General features: G+C 33.9%; 1 protein-coding gene across 1 annotated transcript; it reads right to left on the bottom strand.

The window, feature by feature from the left end:
• Positions 1 to 3,422: 3,422 nt before the first annotated feature.
• On the bottom strand, positions 3,423 to 24,812 carry LOC147072262 (uncharacterized). The gene is made up of 10 exons (XM_085946806.1): positions 24,649 to 24,812; positions 24,396 to 24,564; positions 23,421 to 23,586; positions 21,820 to 22,003; positions 10,979 to 11,132; positions 10,437 to 10,648; positions 10,054 to 10,176; positions 5,082 to 5,194; positions 4,629 to 4,888; positions 3,423 to 3,948 (listed from the first exon to the last, which is right to left on the bottom strand). Exons 1-10 carry the CDS (start codon positions 24,689 to 24,691, stop codon positions 3,561 to 3,563), a joined length of 1,812 nt encoding a protein of 603 aa, XP_085802932.1. The 5' UTR covers positions 24,692 to 24,812; the 3' UTR covers positions 3,423 to 3,560.
• Between the last annotated feature and the right edge of the window lie 874 nt (positions 24,813 to 25,686).

Below are 25,686 nucleotides of genomic sequence, written 5' to 3'. Positions count from 1 at the left end.
TTTTGATGAGACCTTTAAAAATAATCAATAATATACATACTTTCCTTCAATGTAAAATAACGCAGAGAATAAAGGTTATTGTCTTTTAAGTATTTTTTCACACGTGTTACAACTATTTTATGGTACATGTCAACATTAACTATTGTTCAATTTTTTTTTTTGCTATATTACAATAAATTCTATGTAACTGATGTGGGATTAATTAATTTGAGTCAAAAAACAAGCGATTTTTTTATTATTATATACATGATAACATAATATTTTATCTAACCACAGTTGTTTACTGAAAAAATAAAACTTTGTAGGTATGACATGACACTGCCGAGTAGCATTATAATATACAAAAATATCTATATTGAGATTAATTTTTATTCTAAGCGTACAATACAATAACATTCATGATCCCGCTTTTCAGGCAACAGATTTAAAAATAAGCCAATTACTAAAAGATCAATATGCCTCATTACAAATCTTACGTGCAATTTATGAATCCGATACATACATACATTTTTACAAAAATAATTATTTTACAAGTACTATATGCACATTCTGTCAATTGATATATACAGTCGAACTTGGTTATTACGAGGAAGATGGGACCGACCGAATTTGCTCGTTATAAGCGTTACTCGTTACATCAGAGAATAGGTATTTTTTTACTTTTTAGTCGAAAAAAAATAATTTGAAAACCATCGTAAAAATCCCCAAAACAAGCATGGCATTCATAAACTACAAGAGAAGTTGTTTATTGTAATGAACGCTGGTAGGTACCTACTGGCTTCACAAACCTTGGATTTTTTACTTATTTCAACCATATGCGTGGATACTTTTTCAATATTGTCGGCGAAAACACCATTTAGGTAGGTACTTAGACACTTAACTAGTGTCATAAAGTTAATGCGATCCCGGCGGCATCCTTTCTTTTTTATTGCTTAGGGTCGAAATGTTTTTAAACAATCGACACATTAACAGTTTTAAGAAAATTTTTGACAATATTTTAACTCGGTATAACCGATAAGTTGCTCGTTATAACAGTGAATAAATGTATGGAGAAAATCATAAACCAAAATATCAACGAATATTTCCTCATTACATCTGAGATCTCAATATATCCGCGATCGTAATAACCGAGTTCTACTGTATATAAATATATTATATAGGTACTACTCAAATTTTAATTTGGAAACAGTTGTCCATTTTAACACTTTACGGTCCGGTCACGCCACATTGGCGTCCTTTGCAAGCCGAACGTTACGATCCGGTGACGCCTACGTGGCGTCCTCACATAGGCATATCTTTACTGTGAAAAATAAATATGAAATTTAATATTTGGTTGCAAGATCTATCGACAGATGGTTGAATGACATGTGCAAGAAGTAAAAGCATGATGGAAAAAAAATATTTCGGGGTTTTTACAGAGATGGCGGACGTAATACCATTCAGTATTTTTTTTGTACCTATACCATTTTTTTTATTAGTTACAAGCCCATTTCTAGACGGCTGAATCACGAGACGTAAACAAAAACGGTAATAAACACTCAATGTTATATTCCAGTGTCGTCACTTCAACTTCGAAATTTAATTGTCGACCCTTTTCAGTGGTAGTCACCCATTTATGAACCTGCATTCTTTTTTTTTTAAATGAACGCGATTTTTCGCTATGAAATTGCATCCTATTTGATAATTTGTCATTAATGGTTTATTACCCATGAAACATCCACCCACCATGCTTCATCATCCATGATAGAAATCTTAACTTGAAAATGAGAATAGTTATAAATGTGAACTTGTATCGCGTTGTCATTTTCGTTCGCTTTTTTCGGGAGATTATTGCTTGTGTAACTGCATAAATAATAGCTATTATTATTTATATTGCACTAATTTCATTGAAAAAATAATTAATCTAAGTATATTTCAGCTAGGATATATATTTTTTATTAGTTTTATCTCCAAAAAAACTTTTTAAAATGGAGGACCATTCGTTTTTAAACAGAGGAAAACTATGCGGATTGTATGTCAGATATTCCCAGTGACTGAAGATATCGGAGATTTTAGTGTAATTTTCAATCACAATCAAATATTTCCGGGGATTTCCGCAACTAATAAACGTTTAAGAAGAAAGTGTAAAGTGTGTTCCTCACATAAACTTCGAAAAGAAACTATTTACATGTCCAAAGAGTGTAAAGTACCTCTACATCTACATATTGGTAATTGGTTTTCTTCGTATAATTTTAAAAAAAGTGTATTAGTTGTTAGTTCATTTTACATTCATAGTTTTATAAACTATTTCAAATAATTTCAGCTTTAGTGTGATAATAATTATTTCGTGCCTAGCCAGTTATCTAAAGGTATTATCCATAAGATTGAGTGTTGATTCAAATATTTTTGTGGAATGTAGATGTTTGTTTTACAATTCTATTGCTCATAGATTTTGTTATATGAATTTTTTACGCACGCCTCTGCACTGTTATTGGATTGTCTCGATTCCTACAATAATACCAAATTGTAATAAACGGTGGGAATGTATATGCGTGCATTTTATTTATTTGAATTTACTCGAAAATATGCACGCCACTGCACTGCCTCAGCCATAAAACCAATAAATCAGATTAGTGTTCGTTCGGGAATGAATGTGCATTTATTTTTAAACACTTCACAGTTTGTGTGAAGTGTTTGTTATTTTATTATATTTGATAATCAGAGATATGAGTAGTAGCGCTAAAAATGAATTGATACGTATTCTATAGCGGTGTAAAACATTTTGTATTTGAATATTTTATTACATTTTTAAATTAAAAAATAATATATTGTGATTGCTTTATATCAATAGGCTGTTTCCTTTACATTATATTTAACAAATTGAACTAATCTAATAACATATAATAAACAATTTACGAAAATTTACAAATTATATACTTTACCTTTATGGAACGCGGGCCAGAGGTTGACAAGTGTTAAATAAATGACACAATTTGATGCATTGATATATTTTAAGTATTTTCTGAAAATTTTATTGAAATATATCAATAGGTTCAAAAGTTATATCATTTTTAACTTCGCGATCGAAATTTGTTGATTTTCATTAAAAAATACCGGATATTGGCGTAGGTTCTTCGCGAAAATTCGCGGACCGTATAGTGTTAATATAATATGTACTCTATCTACTTTTAATCATTTTGTCTGTCGAAAAATTCTATAATCAATATTAAGCAATTTTATATTATACACGTTATTTGCTCAGCGTCGATATTTTACTCGGATAATGACATGTTTCTTTGATTGAAACGAGGTAAGAGCATTCAAAAATACAATATTTAATAAAAGTTCTTAATGAGACTTAAAAGCGAGGAGAAAATACTATTCTTTTCATTCATATCTATGTTCTAATAAGCCATACTTGATATGAGACCTCGAGGGGCAACAAAAGACAAAATTGATGCACCAAAAATTGATATACTTACAAACTAAACATTCATGGAAGTTTATTTATTAATTTGCCAGGTACTAACAGGCATACTCGCCGGCGAGGTCGGTCACAATAATAACTTCAACAAGCAATACTAAGACGGAGATTGGTAACTATTGTGAGATTCGCAGGACACGAGGCTGGAGCAGGAAGTTCCACTAGGCGAGCGGGTGTCTGCATCTGCGTCCGGAGAGATGTCATTGTCGGTTGATAGACCCGCGTTAGCATTATTGTCGGACAACTCCAGCATCGGAGTGTCATTGTCGCTCAGCGCTCCGTTCTCAGGGTAAAGCTGATCCCCGACGATGATCTGAGGGCTGACCACGCCCTGCTCTCTCAGTTGGGCGGGCTTGATCACCTGCTGCGGTTTGGGGGCCCGTCGAGGGGACCTGCCCCGCCCGACGGAAGCGCGTGCCCTCTGCCGTCTGCCCGCTGCGACGGGAATGCTGGACTCCCCTCCGCGAACCGGAATATTTGTAAATCTATCGACAACAACATTTTTTTTATGCACGCAGACCGATTTAATAAAATATGTCAGCGAAATATCCTTCAATGTGACTATAAGCAATTGTAATTTTAAAACGATAACTATAATATGTATGTATTAATAATATTCAATTCTGCTGATTCTTTATATTTTTTGTTGTAATACATATTTAATATACATATAGCTTTCGGCTAAAAAACTAAATGTGCGGAATTTTCTACTGTTGCTATTTCATTTGTTGTATTGCCTTCTGTCGCCCTGCCCCATTCACACTTGTTTCCTGCCCTAGCTATCAAACTTTATACCTTTATGGTAATGCGTTTTCTTTATAACAATCATTTTAAAATGTAGTAGCAACTACATAAATGTAAAAATGGAAATTAAAATTAATTGGTATTTATTTTTCTCTTTTAGGAAATTATTACATTTTTAGTAAATAATAAATTGAATAAAACTTTTACGAGGAATGGTGATTAGCCATTCGCCCACCCCCATTGTAAATTCAGCCTACATTCAACAGGATCGTAATTGTGACGAATACTACTAAACAACACATCAGAACCACGCATAATTAATTATTATTACACAACTGACATTACTCTCAAATCTGTACAAATAATGCCATGCAAGGGTTGAATAATTGTAGGTCACTACATTGTCAATGGTATCTCATACCTAGTTGGATGACAGTAAACGGGTGCCGAAGCGCCTTGCAGAACGGCTTCTTGGTAGGTCGGAGGAGGTTCGCGGTACAAGTGGTAGAGGGATCCTTCATCGAGAGGGCCTTGATCAATTTGCCGCTGGTAGGCGTTTTGCGAATTGACAGCGGGTGATCGTATTCTGGTTACATAGTACCGCCAGCCACACGCCACTCCGAATACCGCCAACATGCCGCACGCCAGTGAACCCATCACCACCATTGTTACAACTGAGTTCTGTAAATAAAAGCGTTTCTTATATCAGTAAGACATTTTAGTACTGGCCTCAAATTGACAGACTCAACATAATTCTTGTACAAAGAACACTTAAATACAATTAACTGGATGAAATAAATTAACATAATATTTCTTTGAAACTGAAGAAATGCATTCAGTTATAATACTTTCATTAGTTTATAAAGTAGGGTACCTTAACGCAATCGACTTCATCAGAGCCGTCTCCGCAGTCGTCTTCCCCATTGCAGATATAGATGTCATCGACACATCTTCCCGAAATGCTGCACCGGAACTTTGTTGACAGAGCTAAAAGTTGAAAAACAGCCAAGATGATTGATCAGCATGTCGAGCTTTTAACTCACCATTAGAACATCATTTGTAACGGGATGTTTGTTCTTCCTATTAGACATTAACCTCTTATAAAGTACATTAAATTACCCTCATACCTTGTTAAGATTTATAAACGTAAAATAAAGAAAACTAATAATATATGTAGATACGACGGGAGTTCCATAAGTTAGCGGAATGGGACAGAAAGAAAAGAATATATTATATATACATGTTTTATATATTTATTTTTCAATATAATCTCATCAGACATGAATACACTTCTTAGATCTATCGATTAATTTTTCTAAGCCTTCATAAAAATAATTTTCTGATTTGCCTTCAAAATGGTCGTTTACAGCTGCCTGTAGAGACTCATCACCGTCAAAATGTTTTCCACGCAAGTCTTTCTTCAAATTTGGAAACAGGTAATAATCACTAGGTACCAGATCAGGACTGTAAGGTTGGTGAGGTAATTCCTGGAAGCTGCATTTTCTCATAGCAGCCATTGCAATTGAGCCTTGTGAACAAGTGCGTTGTCATGAAGTAAGAACACGCCTTTTGTTAATTTGCCCCTCCTTTTTACTTTAATCGATTCTTTTAAGTGACTTAAAATATTAGCGTTGTACAGTCCAGTGATGTTGGTGGTTTTTGGTTTATAATCTATTAACAGGATTCCTTGTGAATACCAAAACATTGTTGCCATCACCTTCCCAGCCGATGGTACAACCTTAAACTTCTTGGGGGCTGAACCACCCTTTTTATGCCACTGCACAGACTCTGTTTTAACTTAGGGTCATAATGATAAACCCACGTTTCATCTGCCGTAACAGTTTTGTTCGGGTTTGTTTAAGTTCGTCTTGATTGACGCCAGGCAGCTTTAAACTTGCTTAGAACATTCCACACAGTAATTTTTTTGATGTGGCATAAGCATTCGTCGCAACCCATCTTACGCTTACCTTTGATATCCCAAGATTTTCGTGTAAAATTTTGAAAATTATTATTTTGGATAGATTGAACGTTTCTGCGATTTTGATTAGTTTTAGCCGACCATTTTCTATAAGGGCATCATTGATTTTTAGTACCATTTCATGTGTAGTGATGTCACTTGGCCTTCCACAACGGTTATCATCTTCTAATGACACTCTACGTTGTATAAACGTGACCATTTGTAAATCATTGTTTTACCACAGCAAAGAGTGCCATAAACCAATTTCATTAATTTTTGATAGTTTCCCCTATTTTGTGAGGAATTTAATTACTGAACGAAGCTCAATATTTGACATTTTTTAAATTATCATAGACTTCCATTTGTTCTTTTGAATATTGGAAGCGATTTAATGGAACAATCAATTTGAAATTCCACAAGAATACCTAAAGGTCCTTTTAAACGTCAGTTCTGTTATCCGTTCAGTCGAGGTTTCCGTTTTGGTCCGTTCAGTTTTGAAACGGCGGTGTATTTAGACGATCAATTGTCCGTTCTATCGAGGTTTCAGTTGCCAGGTCTGTTCGGAGTCGGCGGTGTATATTTACCTATTTTTTATACACTAAAAATGAATATTATTTTTATAATTACTTTCTAAACATATTGGTTGGTGTAATGCAGTACCTATCTATATTTGTGACGCTAAAAAACAAACGTAGCCATCTCCATCACAAGTGAAACTGAGTAAATCAAGTTTTTTGTTTTTGTGGTTAATTTGAACCCGTAAGTTAATAATTTCCTAATTTATGATTATATTTTATTTAAAAGATACAATTTAAACAATGCTCAATAATCGCGAATCTTTAACAAACAAGATATTTACGATTTTATGTTGGAGATGGCTATGTTTGTTTTGTATCATCTGGATTTGACCAGGTTTGAAATAAATACTATTGGAGATGGACAGTTTTGTTTTGTATTCGATTGGTTTGTTTTGTATTCTAACAAACAGGGTTGTGTTAAAATGGGTGCCGGACGAAATCCCGAATGCTGAAATCCCGAATGCCGACATCCCGAAAGCCGAAATCCCGAATGGCCGGAATCCCAAAGGCCGAAATCCCGAAAAATAAAAAAATTTAAACAGTATTAATTTTCAACCAGCGGTTCCCCAATAGGCGTGCTTTTTCTTGGGTGTGTAATTTAGCAAGATAATTAAAATAGTTATATAAAAACTGTTATTAATTATGGAATGAAGCAACAAAATAATTTTCAACCAGCGGCACCCCAAAAGGCGGCGCTTTTTCTCGATTGTATAATTTATCTAGATAATTAAAATAGTAGTATTAAAAACTATTATTAATTATGGAATGAAGCAAAAAAATAATTTTCAACCAGCGGTACCCCAATAGGCGGCGCTTTTTCTTGAATGTGTAATTTAACAAGATAATTAAAATAGTTATAATAAAAACTATTCATAATTATGGAATCAAGCATCAAAATAATTTTCAACCAGCGGCACCCCAAAAGGCGGCGCCTTTTCTCGATTGTATAATTTATCTAGATAATTAAAATAGTAGTATTAAAAACTATTATTAATTATGGAATGAAGCAAAAAAATAATTTTCAACCAGCGGTACCTCAATAGGCGGCGCTTTTTCTTGAATGTGTAATTTAACAAGATAATTAAAATAGTTATAAAAAAACTATTCATGATTATGGAATCAAGCAACAAAATAATTTTCAACCAGCGGCACCCCAAAAGGGGACGCTTTTTCTCGATTGTATAATTTAACAAGATAATCAAAATAGTTATATAAAAAATATTATTAATTATGAAATAATGCAAAAAAATAATTTTTAACCAGCGGTACCCCAATAGGCGGCTCTTTTTCTAGAGTGTGTAATTAAACAAGATAATTATTTTCTTACTTCATTCCATAATTAATAATTGTTCTTATATAAGTATTTTAATTATCTTGTTTAATTATACAATCGAGGAAAAGCGCCGCCTATTGGGGTGCAGCTGGTTGAAAATTATTTTGTTGCTTCATTTCATAATTAATAACAGTTTTTATATAACTATTTTAATTATCTTGTTAAATTACTTACTCAAGGAAAAGCGCCGCCTATTGGGGTACCGCTGGTTGAAAATTATTTTCTTGCTTCATTTCATAATTAATAATAGTTTTAAATACTACTATTTTAATTATCTAGTTAAAATATACAATCGAGAAAAAGCGCCGCCTTTTGGGGTGCCGCTGGTTGAAAATTATTTTGTTGCTTTATTCCATAATTAATAATAGTTTTAAATACTACTATTTTAATTATCTAGTTAAAATATACAATCGAGAAAAAACGCCGCCTTTTGGGGTGCCGCTGGTTGAAAATTATTTTGTTGCATCATTCCATAATTAATAATAGTTTTTATATAACTATTCTAATTATCTTGTTAAATTACACACTCTAGAAAACGCGCCGCCTATTGGGGTGCCGCTGGTTGAAAATTATTTTCTTGCTTCATTTTATAATTAATAATAGTTTTTATATAACTATTTTAATTATCTTGTTAAATTATACAATCGAGGAAAAGCGCCGCCTATTGGGGTGCCGCTGGTTGAAAATTATTACTGTTTATATTTTTTTATTTTACGGGATTTCGGCCTTCGGGATTTCGTCCGGCACCCGAAAAAAACAACAATATAAATGTATAACTTATTTCATATTTACAACTAACACTTAATAATTTGAAAATTATAATTGGGTTTATGAATTTATTTTGAGTTTTATGATATTAGAATTAAATAGGTAACTAAGCAAACATAACAATATTTTTGAATAAAAATATATAAAAAAATATAGATGACTGAACCAGTTTACACGATATTATGCAGCTTTAAAACTGAACTTAAAATATGAACAGCCAAGGCACAGCCCTGAGGTTCTAAGATGCTAACTGTCGTAAAACGTTTGAAAATCAAAATTTACTTACCGTTTTTCAGTCTTCTTTGAACGTTTAATGGTATAATTTGATCTGGTAAACTTTCGTGCATTCTCTGGAGACACTATTTCAAACTTTATTTGGATTATTTTCCATTCTTTGACAATTATTTCGCTTAAAAACTTGAAGAGCACATCTTATATACAGAGAAAACTTTTTGCTGATGGGAGCCATATTGATAAAATGCCCCGACATGATTGGCCATTCTGAAAAAGTGCTACGTCGTGATTGGCTAAGACGAATGTGACCACGTTTGATATAAAAAGTCAATGGAGATGACTAAGTTTGAAAAAAATCACAACTTTTATTTTGATTTTTTAAGCAGAAAATAAGGAGATAGACATGTCTGAAGTGAATATTATTATATAAAACAACACAAGCAGTCATACCAACCAAAAATCTCAAAAAAGTCAGTGACTGGAGATGGCCACGTTTGTTTTTTAACGTCACATTTAAAGAAATCATAATATTTAATCCAAATTAGAAAAGTAGTACTTTTTAAAATATGGCAACATACTAATTTACTCCTATTACTCCTACTCCTACTAATTAACTCCAAAAACGGATACGATAACTGATAGAAAATCCATCCTGTCTCATTTCCATTTTGGTTTCAGTTGGCCGCTTCAGTTTTGCATTCACACGTCAGTTTAACGAACAGCTCGACAGAAACGGATACTGATTGGATAGCAAAACTGATCGTTCAAAAACACCTTAAAAAGGATTACCTAACAATAAAAAAATAATTTTAACTCCAATACTTGCTACTTTCACCACCATTCCGCGAACTTATGGAACTCCCCTTGTAGTCATTAAAGTAATTTTAAAAGTGATCTACAGTTTGACAAAATATTCAAACAAATATAATAATGTAATGTTATCAAAAATACCACAAATAATATCAATAAAACTTACATTGAGTATAACAGCTAATCTCATCTGACTCATCCAGACACTGAGCTATGCCGTCACACCTCTGCGATGGAGAATAGCATCCTTGGATATCAGTGCAGGCAATTTTATCTTCACATCCCGCTACTGAAAATTTCAAATATCAGTCTTGTCAGTTTGTCTATTTCAATAGATTTTTTAAAAGCGATTTACAGAAACGCCATTTTCGTGATACATACTGGATCCAAACACACATTAATAGAAAAATCAAATTGACGATCTGACTGCATGCATATGGAAGGCATATTTCATCTTTATCTATAAATGTTGCCTTCCAGGCAAAATGCTGCAGAGATTTGAACTCGGGACAATCTTTACTGTGAATTGTATTTAAATTCAACACAAACCGCAAGAAAGTTCGTCGTGGGCATGGGGGCAGTCCATCTGGCCATCGCAGCGCTGGCTTCTCACGTGGAAGCAGTGACAGGGGTCGAGGGGACCGCACGGGGCCTCGTCTTGCTTACATGAGCCGCACCCTCCGAGTTCGCCTTCATCCCACCCGCCCGCGCACTGCGACACACTGTCGCACGAGCCCCATAGAGGATAACACCCACCCATCCTGCAAAAACAATTACAATAAAGTCTATAGAATTAATGAGTTAGTTACTCTAAAAATTAGAGTAACCAACTAATACACAGCTTCCTGTCTACATGCAGACACAAACATCTGTACCACAAGTTCCTCAGGTACTGAGTCCACAGAGAGTGATGTGAGCACCCATACAATAAATAGAACACTAAATTTAACTTCATTAATTAATTAACAACCTTTTATATCATTGTTTTATAAAAACCAATAACAGTTGGTTGTCTTTGATAACAATAAAACTACTTAAATCTGTCTATTGTGGCAATCTAATAATAAACATGCTGTAATTGTCTAACTTACTTGCAATATAACATGTTCATTCCGCAAGGTCCACAATTTAATTCATCGGCTCCCATATTTGGACAGTCAGCGATGCCGTCACATCGGCCAGTCACATTGTTATAGCATCCACTATCACCACTGCCACAAGGAACCATATTTTCACCACTGCATGCTATAAAAAAATAACATTAAGTATCACATAAGTCTCCAAAGATATTTATGTATAAATAAAGATTGAAATTGCTCTAAATATTATATTAGGTAGGTAGATATAGATCAAATGGTAAAATAATTTCAAACAGCAATTTTTTTATTTACAAATAGTAAATATTTTTAAACCATGTTTGATGCTATGGAGATCATATGGGTCTCCACGGGGTGGAGGATGTATTATTCTTCTTCGATGGCGCTACAGCTCGAGTCGAGCCCTGGCCTCCTCCACCGCCGTCCTCCAGCCGGTACGGTCCTCCGCACGTCTTTTCCAGTTCCTGATTTTTAGTAGCTGGTTGGCATCTTTTGTAACGTTATCACCCTATCGTGTGCGTGGCTTTCCCACTGGCCTTTTCCCCCCTGGGTTTCCTTCGAGGATCTTCTTCGGTATCCGTGACTTAGGCATGCGCTGGACATGGCCTGCCCAGTTTAGCCTCTGGAGTTTTATAAAGGTGGAGAGTTTTGAATTTTGGTATAAGTGGTATGGTTCCGTGTTGTACCTAATTCTCCACTCCCCACCATCATTCATGGGTCCGTATATCCGCCTCAGGATCTTTCTCTCAAAGCAGTCCACCATTTCAGCTGCTTTCATATTTAGCGTCCATGACTCGCACCCGTATGCAACGACTGTGCGTATGACGGTTTTATAGAGCCGGGTCTTAGTTTTTCTGTGGACATTCCTGGATTTGAATATGGGCAGCAATGAGAAGTACGATTTATTTTCAGCGGTTAACCGGTTAACAACCTCAAATTGAGTGTTTCCAAAACTGGAACTTTGGCCTAGCCTACTCTGATTTTGTCAGCTTTGTACCATGTTTTGTTTTCATTTACTTTTAAGCCAATCTCTAGTGCGGCTCTTTGGAGGTGGTCAAATTCTTTCTTCACAATCTGTATGGATCTGCCCATCATGTTGAGGTCGTCTACGTAGCCAACCAGTTGGCTTAGTCTGCTTAATATAGTCTATAGCAGATTCGAGGGCTAAGTTGAACAGCATGGGAGCCAATCCGTCTCCTTGCTTTAGACCCCGAGATACTTCAAAGCCATCCGTCAGTTGGCCATTCACCTTCACCTGGGAGTGTGTATTCTGCAGTGTGATTCTAACAAGCCTGACTAGTTTCGGTGGGATTTGAAAGTCCAGAAGGACAGCGAATAGTTTTCCCTGATCGATGCTGTCATATGCCTGCTTAAAATCAACAAAGAGCTGATAAATGTCCACATCAAATTCACAGGATTTTTCCAGTATTTCACGAACTGTGAAGAGCTGATCCGTTGTAGACCTTCCTGCTCTGAAGCCAGCTTGGTATTCACTTACTATGTTTTCAGCGTAACCTTCCAGTTTTGTCTTCAGGATTATTGTGAATTCCTTATAACTTGTGCTCAGGAGTGATATCCCTATGAAATTTTCACATCGCAGTCTGTCTCCTTTTTATATATTGGACAGATAACGCTGATCTGCCAATCCGCTGGAATGCTTTCGGACTCCCAGATTTTAAGCATTAACTCATGCACGCTGCTGTTAATCGGTGTCCACCATACTTGAGAAGTTCTGCAGGGATGTTATCGGCTCCTGGTGCTTTATGATTCTTTAGTGTCATAATAGCTCTTTCAGTTTCACTAAGCGTGCGTGGAGAGATACATGGTTCGTCGCACTGGTGCTGTAGTCGTGGATCCGGTGGGGTATTTTCATCCTGTAAGTTAGGGTTCAGGAGTTCCTTGAAGAATTCCATCCATCTTTGTTTAGTTCCTTCTTCATCACCTATCATCTCTCCCGTTTTCGTCCGGCATAGGCTGGTGGTGGGTATAAATCCTTTGAAAAAGTTGACCCCTTTGTATGCGTCTCTGGATCTGTTATTCCTACAGTTGTTTTCCATTTTAAGCACTGTTGCGTTTAGGTATGCTTGCTTCTTTGTTGTTATAGTCTTATTGGCCTCTCTTCGCGACTGCTCATACTTAGTGCTTAGTGGAGGATGTATTAACAGATTTTTATTATTACAAGAACTTGATATTAGCCATTTGCTCAACCTATTATGTAGGTCCATACACATTGAAAAATTACACGTAAATTTTGCCAGACCCGGGATTCGATTCCGGGACCCGCGATATTATAATCCGACTTGGTAACCACTCGGCCATCGTCGACGTAACTGGATGAGTGAACTTTACAATTTACAAATGCAAGACATTCGCAACATGACATAAACAGACAAATATATCATATTACAACATTATAAAATACAAAGAAATAGAAGCAGTAGTAGAAAAACAGTATGAAGAGTAAATACAAAAATTACAAGTATATATATCGCTGCCTCAGTACAAGGGTACATTATTTGACAAAAACCTGTTAAGAGAAAATGGCTGTCAAAGTTTTTAAATAAAAATACGAGAGTAATTAGATATAGGTACTTACTAGCTGAGCCAGCTGGCTCTCGCCAGTCTGTCTCGCTAGGTCTTGCAGACAGCTTTTCGTCATAGTGACTTGGTGTTGGATTTTAATATAAAAATTGTAAAGCGTGTATAGACGGCGCCATAGTTTTTCCTTCGGGATGGATTTTCATTCACGTCAGACAATTGAAAATTTAGCTGATTTGTCAGTTTTACGATCTGCATGTCGTCACTGCCAATACAAATTTGGAGTCATGTGCGTAGTCTATTCTGGAGTCTGGCCTTCTCAATATCGTCTGACACCATTTCAGGCTGCTAGGCCTAGCAGAACAGCTGGCAATTGCTGATTGCTACCATTGTCATTTTAATTTTAATACAATATAGGTGTAGGTATGTGCATTTAAATATGATAAATAATTATACATCTCAATCGTGATTATCATAAATAGCGATCCAATATAACGCGAATATTAATCTCTTTCGGGTCCCATTTACATAATAGAAAAAGGTTAGCAGCATAAAAAATAAATTTAAACATTATTTTGTTTCATTGTCTATAAAAAATAAATGCTCGGAGCCATAGAATAATATTTTAAAAATCATATTTTGATTTAAAAATTAACCTTAAACAATATAGTTTCCCGGTGCGGGACATTCATATCGAGACAAATGTTGATAAATAATGAAGCAATACATATATCTGATAAAAACAGGAATTTATAAGACCTAAAGATGTTGAATCAGCTTAAAGAGGCCTTCATACAGCAGTGGATTGATACAGGTTGATGACGATAATGACGATATAAATGGGTAGGTATATAAAATCACAAATTTAAAAAAATATTGCAGTTTATATGACCAAGAAGAGTAGAATTAGGTTGGGATAACCTTCATCCAGCAGTGGATTAATCTTGGTTGATGATGATAATGACGATATTATGAATGGGTAAATATAATATCAGCAATTTTGATAAATATAGCAATTCATATGACCGACAGAAATTCAAACAACTTAGAGAGACCTTTATCCACCGGTGGATTGATTCAGGCTCATAATGATAATGGAAGTATAAATAGTAATATAATATCACCGATTTTGATAAATACAGCAATTCAAATGACAGAAAGGAGTAGAATCAGGCTTGGGAGGCCATTATCCAGCAGTAGATGGGTTTAGGTCAATGATGATAAGGACGATAGAAATAGGCATAATATAGTAGTAGAATCAGGTTGCAGAACCCTTTATCCAGCAGTGGATTGATCCTGGTTGATGATGATGACGATATGAATATGTAGATAAATGTAATATCACCGATTTTGATAAATACAGAAATTCATATCACAGAAAGGATTAGAATCAGGCTAAGGAGGTCTTTATTAAGCAATGGATTGGTTCAGGTCGATGATGATGATAATGATGATGATGACGATATGAATATGTAGATAAATATAATATCACCGATTTTTATAAATACAAAGATTCATATGACAGAACGGAGTAAAATCAGGCTAGGGAGGTCTTTATTAAGCAGTGTATTGGTTCAGGTCGATGTGATGATGATGACGATATGAATATGTAGATAAATATAATATCACCGATTTTGATAAATACAGAAATTCATATGACAAAAAGGAGTAGAATCAGTCTATGGAGGTCTTTATTAAGCAGTGGATTGATACTGGTTGATGATGATGATGATGACAATATGAATATGTAGATAAAATATATAATATCACCGATTTTTATAAATACAGGGATTCATATGACATAACGGAGTAAGTATTGGTTCAGGTCGATGTGATGATGATGACTATATGAATATGTAGATAAATATAATATCACCGATTTTGATAAATACAGAAATTCATATGACAAAAACGAGTAGAATCAGTCTATGGAGGTCTTTATTAAGCAGTGTATTGGTTCAGGTCGATGTTATGATGATGATGATGATGACGATATGAATATGTAGATAAATATAATATCACCGATTTTGATAAATACAGAAATTCATATGACAAAAAGGAGTAGAACCAGTCTATGGAGGTCTTTATTAAGCAGTGGATTGATACTGGTTGATGATGATGATGATGACAATATGAATATGTAGATAAAATATATATAATATCACCAATTTTTATAAATACAGGGATTCATATGACATAACGGAGTAAGTATTGGTTCAGGTCGATGTGATGATGATGACTATATGAATATGTAGATAAATATAATATCACCGATTTTGATAAATACAGAAATTCATATGGCAAAAAGGAGTAGAATCAGTCTATGGAGGTCTTTATTAAGCAGAGGATTGATCCTGGTTGATGATGATGATGATGACAATATGAATATGTAGATAAATATAGTATCACCGATTTTGATAAATACAGCAATTCATATGACAGAAAGGAGTAGATTCGGCCTAGAGAGGCCAATATCTACCAGTGGATTGGTTCAAGTCGATGATGATAAGATGGATAGAAATATGTATAATATCACAAATTCGTTAAACCAACAGTAGTAGAATCAGGTTGCGGAACTCTTCATCCAGCAGTGGATTGATCCTGGTTGATGATGATGATGATTATGATGACGATATGAATATGTAGATAAATAACATTAGAAATTCAATACTGTCAATAATACAATCAACGTAGAGAGGCCTTCATCCAGCAGTGGATTTATTGAGGCTCGTGATAATAATGGCATTATATATAGAAAGGTAGATAATAATATAATATCACTGATTTTGATAAATATAACAATTCATGTGTAAGTAAAGAGTCGAATAAGGCTGAGGAGGCCTTCATCCAGCAGTGGATAGGTCAAGATTGATGATGATAGGGACGATAGAAATAGGTAGATATTATACAATATGACTCATTTTGATAACTATAACAATTCGTATTAATTTCTTTCATTGTTTGCAATGGCAACTTTGTTAGTTTAATATGACTATATTGTGATCTATGGAAATTAGTAGCCTAGGTAATTATTCAATAAAAAAAATAGTGCGTAACAGCCACAAAGAAGTATTTAAAAAAAATCAAATTTGGAATATCATGTTATCTATGAAATGGCGGACAGTGGCGCACGCTCCTGTCAAAAGATATTATACGTAGTGAATTGTACCAGGATTATGGTTTTTTCACCGGAAAAAAGTGCGCCAATGCCTACATTACGATATTTGAATAAAAATAATCGAATTCGTTTGTCAAATAAAGGATTAGAAGGTCTTAAGCGACGAAGACGTCATTCTGACAGGCGTGGACAGTAAATATGGCGATCGTATACGGTGTGTAAGAAAATATCGGATATAAACGTCACGTACATGTAAAATCATGGAAAATTTCTGAAACGTGTTCAATTCAATCGGTAGATGAATCGGTAGCGCACATTTCGAAGTGAAGATGTAAAAATAACAATAAAATGTCGCTTAAATGAGCCGTTAGTGAATTTTCCAAAATCTCTTAGGATAATAATATATAGGAGATTATTATTATGTAAATATCCTAAAAAAATGAATATTTTATCTAAAATTATAAAGGAGAACCTTAAATTCCCTCCCATATTTGAATTAAATCAATTTATGTAATAAAGCGTAGTATCGCACTAAAACAATTATACTTCTTTGATATTCATCATACAAATGTATCTGAAATATTATGGTAAAATAAATTTCTACAAAAATAGTGCAGTCTTGCCTAGAAACTTAACTGATTTTTACTTAACCATATTTTGTAATTCATAAGTCAAAACTGACATTTTGTCAAACAGTGTACCCTTGTACTGAGGCAGCGATATATCAGCACATGGAAGTATGCCAATGGAGTTAAGTAAACCCTATTTTAACCCTTTTACTCCCACGGGGCCGATATTTCGGCCCACCATACCTATGCGAAAACTCCATCTGGGCCGATCCATCGGCCGAAAGTTTGGAACCAAATTTACGATTTATTCCAAATTTTTTCCCGTCATATTTCGTCTGGTGTAGACAAAGCATTATATTCACTGTGTGTTGAGTGTGAGTAACATTTATTTTAGTGTCGGCTTTATTTATAATTATGTCACACCCTATTAACTCACAAGTCATAATTGCTCTGCTGTCGAACTTGAGACCAAAGAGGGTCATAAAAATAATAAAACATTATTTTTATGACACATTTTAAATTCTGATATTTCTTTTAGTTGTTTTATGATTCATATATCACATTACAAAATGAAGTTTGTAATTTTTGAACTAACAATGGATGCCACTGTACTTTTCGTAAGATGGTGAAAAAATACATGAATATAAATATTATTATAAATGATTTAGTGCTTTGAGACTTATTTTTTGAAATTACTTCATTCCATATCAGTTAGTCGTCGATACTATATCGAATTCTCTTGCGATTTCGTGAATTGAATAATATTCTTGAATACCTTGGACACTATACGATTTTTTTTGATTACTTTATAAAAATTCTATTTCATAGATAAATAATAATTTGTTTATTTTTTTTTCTGTTACTACATAAGGATAGATTATATTATAAAATTTGATAAATCAATTATAAATAAAAAAATGTTGTCACACTTGTTTTGTTGTTCAAACATAGTTTTATCCGTTCATTTCTAAATAAATATTGATACATTATTTTTTTCTTTTGTTTAATTGATGTAAACTATCAATATTATTACTTATTATTGCTTTATACACCATTGAGAACACACAAAAAAAGTTTCAAATTTTTAAAACATGTGTAGAATTAGTTATTTAAAAAAAACTAAATCGACGATTTTTTGTCAAAAAACGCTTGGGAGTTTTCGCATATGCTATCAATATCCGAATCAATTTGGTTGAACACAGTTATTGTCTGTCCAATTGGCAATACCAATGGCATGTTAGTTATGCACCTTGGGAGAACAAATAGTGATATTCCCGATTTGTGTGACAGTTATCAGGGACACACAGGTCAAAATTACCAAGAATTGCAGAGTTTGCATTTACATTCCATAAAAGTTGATCCTAGAAGTCAAAAGTAATGAAAACTACTTTGTTGAACCAAAAATGATCCTCAACAATGGCGCTCAAATTGAAAAGTGTCAACAACTATGTCTATCTCGGCAACAAATGTCAATTGACAGTGGTATATATGACGAAATTGCTCGTGGAATCAAACTGGCATGGAGCGAATTCGGGCAGTTGAATAGAATCTTCAAAAGTGATCACTAATTGTGTCTCTTATAGCTTATTGTTCATGGATAAAATTTCTAAAGGATAGAGATACACCCTTATTTAGCTCTGCCAGTGAAACATTGTCAGTGAAATTTTAAATGTTCTTCTCATGATAATATACAAGACACACATTTTTTCAACTCGGTCTAAAAAGAAATAGATTTCTTTGTTGTATGAGTATCTACCTACATATTTCAAAGATTACTATTGGAGTCCGAGCCTCCTTTTGGAAGTTTGAATTAATACACTTCTACATTTTCATTTTATTTTATATATTTTGTTTATTATTTTTATGAAAACTTTGAAAGCAGTCTCGATATTGCCAGAATGCCAGATTTAATGACATATGCCACATACTAAATTAATTGCAAGTGAAAAATGCTGTTGGCAGCTGATTGGGAAACGATAAACAAAGTTTATTATCACATTTTAACTCCATGAAGTCTATCACTATTTCTTCATTTATCAGATGGTTATTGAACTGTGAAGAATGGATTTTAAGAAAAAATTAAGTAGTGTATATGATTTGATTGACTCTAAAATCGAGTGATTCTAAAGCCCATATCAGAGATTTCTCAAAATTTAAGAAAAACCGATACTCTCATCATATTTTCGTACACTGGACTTTATTTCTTTATGTTTACTGTTGTTAATTCTACAGTGTATTATATTTTTACAGAGAATCTGTGTAATATAATAATATGTAGGCGTAATATGACATTTTGTATTTATGTAATGGGTCTTTCCAAAGGTCAGTTATAAATTTGCTTTATCAATATAACAAAATATTAATATTATCAACATCTAGTTAATGGGTGATAATTCTGTGATAATTGAACTCACACAGATTGGTGATCCCACTTCTTATATTATTATTGTTTTAGCAATTTAATAGTCGGCAAATATTTAATAAAGATAACAATAAAACCTTTCATTTGATATAATTATATTGATTCTCAAATAATATGATAGATAATCCAAGACATGGTATGAAATTAAATGAAGTTTAACGGCCCACATGCCCAACGTAGGTCAAAATGGAGTTTTTATGGTATTTTCAAAGCATTAGCCTGAACATTTCTTAAACGTTGTAGATAATCTATGTATATAAGTTTGAAGCCTTATTATCCTTTTAAATAGATTATCTACAACGTTTAAGAAATGTCCAGGACGCTCTGAAAATACCATAATTACCATCTCCATTTTGATCTACGTTGGGCATGTGGGCCCTTAATACATCTTAATTTCCTAAACTACAAAAAGTCAAAAGTATTATAATAATACTTTCCCACATCTAGTTTTAGACATAATAATTATGTGTGTACTTTCAAACAACAAATAGGTTTTAATGTATTGAAGAATTATTATCAGTTGAATGAAAATGAAGCTAGTCGAAAATTTTCATAGCTTCCATATTTCTTGAAAAACCTATCAGTGTCTACCGGAAGAAGTTACATGTTAGTATTTCATAAAAATAATTTTTATTGAGAAATTTGTACTATGTAGCACCTTACGGTTTTATTTATAATCACAATTAGAGTTAGGTATTTCCCGAGAAAATCTCAATCTCGAGATTCGGGATTTCCAGAAAAGAATTCTCGAGAAATTGGGAAATTTAAAAAAAAACCTGCAAAAATCCTAAAATCACCGTAAAAACAGACAAATTCCAAAAAAATATGATTTTTTTTATTTATGTAACAAGACAAACAAAATAGAAGTAGGAAAACAAAAATAATTCAAAACATTACTTATTAAAATAGAATTCCAAAAAACACAGACTGTCAATCGCTACGTCTGACAATCGCATACGCTTTTGAGACAAAAAATTCCCCGATGTTGCATAAATTGCGCTCATTTTGAGTCGACGTTGGCTTAATTGAGTTAAATGCCCCGGTCAGTCCTTGAACGTTTTGTGTTTTCTGTCCACTTTTTTCATATAGATAATCGTTTTTTCAAGTAATATTTGATAATAAAGAAATCCCGAATCCCGAGAAAAGATTCTCGTTAGAGTTAAAAATTTCAATTCTCGAGATTCGGGATGGAAAATCTCGAAAATTTCTCGAGAATTCCCGAAACCCAACTCTAATCACAATCAAGTATGTACTGTCCAACAAGAAGATTTAGGCAAAAGCCGGAAGGCGCTGTCGTCGACTAAATAGGAGGGGCTTGTCAGTTTATAATGGAAGTGCGGTTAAAAATGGGAGGAGCTTGTTACTTCACAGTTTTAACACGTAGCCAAGAAGAACTTGCTGGACAGTACATATGTATTACATTATACATATTTATAAATTAAGTTTATTAGCTACATATTACAGTAAATCACTGTTTTTTTCCTGAATATTGTTGGAAGATTATGTCATCTTGTAATTTATGTAACATGATGAGTGTGTTGTTGGTTGCATTATTTTCCTCTACCCATTTAATGGTAATATCAATCCCAGCTAGAGCATCTTCTAATTTGACTGTACGAGCTGCAGTCGGTTGACAATTATTATCTTCATCCTCACATTTCAAGCCTCTTGATATGAGCTATCCATTCTTCTAAAACATTTCGCGTTAGCTCTGAATTTTCAGTTGCCATCTGAATCAATTCTCCTAATGGAAATGAGTCTTCCGGTTCCCAGTTTTCATCGTCTTGATTCACAGCCATGCCACAGCATTTCCACGATGAAATTGTTGCTTGTCCCGGTAGGTTGTTCCATGCCTCAGTTACGTTAAATACGACGGCGAACCGCTGACATAGGTATGCTGCGGACTACTGAATTTGACATACGAATACCGGCGAATTATAGAGCTTGATTTTGTGCTTTCAACTAGTGAAAATAACGGTGGATTATAGTAGTTGTCGGATAATCGAGCGGCGGATTACTGAGAGAGTACTGTAATAGACAAAATAATAATTGGCCACGCCAGTTTTTCAGACACTATGATTTATTTCAATAATTTCGAGCCGTATGGGTAAAAGAGATAAAAATTAGAACCTCAACTTTGCCTAAAATGCTAAGGTGACACAATAATATTAATAACATAAATTCTCACCATCCAAAACAATATGCGATTTCTTGATATGTCCACATTGCCATTCGTCAGAACCGTCTTTACAATCGGCGACCCCGTCACATCTTTGACTTGAATTCACACAACTTAGGCTGTCTGCGCATCGGAACTGATCATCTCGGCAGATGAAGTAGATCAATCGAAATCCGCGACCCACTCTGGCTACCTGAAATTGACAAAAAGGATTAAGGTGATATAAATAATACCTCCAGTATTAGGTAGGTACCTAACTGAACAGTTTCCTATCAGCACAATGCTACGTTATATTAGAAATTAAGGAAATACCGTATCAACTTTGTTAAAATGGGAAATTTTTTTTATTTTGAATTTATAATACTGTTGAACTGTATCAAAAGTTTAGGGTCAATAAAGGATTTTCACGATAATTTCAGTGGAGAACTGACAAAGTGCCCGCTCTGATCCTAGGTGTTTAGTCAGCGCAACTCAACAATTTTCTGAAGATATTTACATAGTTATCACATCTTATGTGTACTTCATAAAAATAAATGTGTTACATTTTCTATTATATGGTCTATCGAGCTCAAACAGTCAAAATATTTTTTCCACGAGACGGAGCGATAATTTTGTCAATGTCACGAACCGGAACGACACTTCAGTGCGCTCCGGTCCATTTCGAGCCCTGTGTCTAGTTTGAATCCTACATCTGGCAAAATTCACAGACATCCAGAGAAAGTTAATTATGTAAGTAGCTAACAACCATGTTTTGTAAAGAATGTCTCAATATAAGCTTTGATGGCCTAACATTGATCTCATGATAGATATTTGACTTAGTTTAAAGCAGAGTTAAAATGTAATAAAAAAATAAGTAAAAACTAATGCCCGTGCTCCATTGGCACGCAAGTCAGACGATTTACAGTCTTTGGACTTTTTTTCGCATGGAGCACCCCAAATCTGCAGACTTTTAAGTCAGCAGACCAGGTTCGTTGGATTTCAAACATGTTTGATATTTTACTCGCCGAGTTGCCAGAATTTGTCCGTTAGCCACTACGTAATTTAAATTTGACATTGATACGCAATCATTCAGATTTACATATTAGAAAATGAGATATTTACCAATTATTTTTTATTTTAATTTATGAAATTCTTAAAAGAAAATGTAAAACTCATGTTGTTTTCACTGCTATATTATTTTATGGAAATGTATATGTAAATAACACAAAATTTCAGGATTTTTGGAAGATATTACGGTACTTTATTAACCTTTGACAGCCTGATTTTTTTACTCATTCGTTATCGTCCATTGATCAGTAGCAGAGCATAGACAAATCGGACAATTTATTGTCCTCGTACTTTTGGCTCGCCGATAGAGCACCTGCATCAAATACACTACCTACGTTAAATAACCAATTATTTTAGAACCTTAAGTATTAAGTACCTTATTAATTATAATATTTGATCTCTTTTGTAATAACAGTTGAATGTCTGTTACACGGTGGGTAGGAATGAAATTAGTACTCAACCATTTATTAAAGGATTTTTATATTCATCTGTGGAGACCCATATGATTTTTTTGGGATTGGACATGGTAAAAAAAAAATATTGAGAGAAAACATTTGAGTCACCTTTGATGTATGAAATTTTATAACCGGTAGTTGTCTATCAGTAGTCAGAACTGGAAGAGTAATATTGTGTCCACACATTGGCTTTGAAGAGAACGAAAGCCAATTTTTAGAACAGCATTTAGAAGTATAGCAGTTTGGGTCAGGTTCAATATCTATGTCGAGTAATCTAAAACAATAAACACAAATCACGCATTGGCCAAGTTACTTGCAAGATTAAATTGAACAATATGTATACATACATTATCGAGGGTATACTGACAGAAAGCATTAACTCATTAAAACAAGTTCTGAGATAATCGCAAAAAGGTTTTTATGATTTAAAAACATTTTTTCTACATTATAAAGACTAACCTTTATGGCAAACACAATATACAACATGTTACAAGTCCTGTATTTTGTATACGCAGAACGCATTAAGTCATTATCATGCTTTCTATCAGAATAAAAAAATAACAATATGATTTAATAATGTTTCTATTTTCTCACCATTATATCCTATGCCTTTGTGCGTTTTACCAGGACGTAGAGCGTAAAATTGTATACATTTTGGCATTTAAAACAGAAAAACTGAAATAATGCGTTCTGTCAGTATACCCTCGTTATTATTAGTATATTATGTCACATGAAACATTCTGATGGGTGATTTTAAATATAAAAGTACTTTAAAAAAAAGTGAGTTAGCTGACTGTGTATAAACTAGTTTCAACAGTATAAATAATCCAATAATCTGTGTAAAAACTAAACTTTGTGAAAATATGAGAAATATGTCAGGGGATTATTGAATAAAATGTCGTTCTGATAATATGAAAAAAATACAAATCAGTCAGTAACAAATTTTTTTTTATGATCGAATAATAATAGTCTTTGTATCTTTTAAATAGGCAGTTAATCAATATTTTTTAAATTCTCACACATAGTGTATAACAATAATTCTGTCGGAATACGTAAATTAATTAAATCAATATCTGATCATACTTGATCGTCAGTGAAGAGCCCTCTGGCACATAAATACGCCATGTGCAGCTGATATGATCAGGGTAACCATCGGGGTATCGGGGGCTCGTAATCACTCCTGACGGTCCGGAGAGCTGTGTAGATCCACATTCTGGGCTTTGTTCAACGTAAATACGCCCCTCGGATAACACTGAAAAGAAAAATATATTGGAGGTCATCCGTAAAAATTGTGTCAATGGAGCAAAACTGAAACAGTCTAAAAGTCTACACTTACTAGGTAGAATGAAGAACAAAGTAAGCATCGTGGACTGAAACATTTTCAGAAATCATCTGGTGACTCCCACCGTCCATGTAATACGAATTTTGATAATATTTTCACAGAATTGACAGATGGAACTTGTTTTGATACGTAAAATGGAAGTGACAATAGATTCCGTATTGCTAGATAACTAAATAGCGAATAAAAAATATTTATTAATGTCAACCAGTGTTGCAATCTTTTCAAAGTGGAATTGAGCCTCAGAACAGAGCCTCCAAAATTGTAGTATTTGTGGCAGTGACGTCCCGTGGGGGTAGGCAAATTGAGCGTAGCATGGGGGCGGCAGTTACTCGAAGGGCGGCAAATCGAGGAGAATCATTTGGTATAAATAGAAATAACTACATACCTACCCAAACTTGGTAATAACGACTATATCTTTCCATTAAAAAAATCAGCTCACTGGTTGGAAACAAAATGTATTAATTAACATAAAAGGTTTAAGAGGACTACATTTTTTTGTCAGGTTCGCGATGTCTAGTTTATTCTGTTTATTTAGATTTAGGTCTGTATCGAAGCATCGCTGTCTATTTAATAATGCCTAAACCTTTGCGATCTCAGACTAAAAATATCATTACAAATATTGCCAAGTTTTGTGACGAGAAAAGCGACACGGATCGCCCTTAATTCCTCAAGACGAAGCAAATTAATGTAAGTATCACAAAAATTACATGTAAGAAGCCACTAAGTTACCAGCGTCCAAAAATCTTCACTTTTGAGGAAAATATATTTATTTTGTGAATTTTAGTGGTACCTATATATTTTATTAGTAACGCATCCATACAACACCTTTCTTAGATTTTGGAGTCATGAAAGATGATAAAAAATATGGCGGTATTTTGGCGCTACCTAGGGGTGGCATTTTGTCTAGGGACGTCACTGATTTGGGGGAAAAATATAGTACGCGTTGTCATAGTGTTGAAATTGTGTAGGTTTTATGTTTCTCAGTAAAAAATAACGGAGAATTTGAGAAACTCCAAGACCCCTTTTTATTTA

This window comes from Rhyacophila brunnea, unplaced genomic scaffold (genome assembly GCF_057557595.1).
Source record: "Rhyacophila brunnea isolate RB1 unplaced genomic scaffold, BYU_Rbru_1.0 scaffold_2, whole genome shotgun sequence".
In the NCBI taxonomy this organism is placed as follows: Eukaryota; Metazoa; Arthropoda; class Insecta; order Trichoptera; family Rhyacophilidae; genus Rhyacophila; species Rhyacophila brunnea.
The sequence above is the reverse complement of the archived record's forward strand: the minus strand, read 5'-3'. Positions and strand labels throughout refer to the sequence as shown.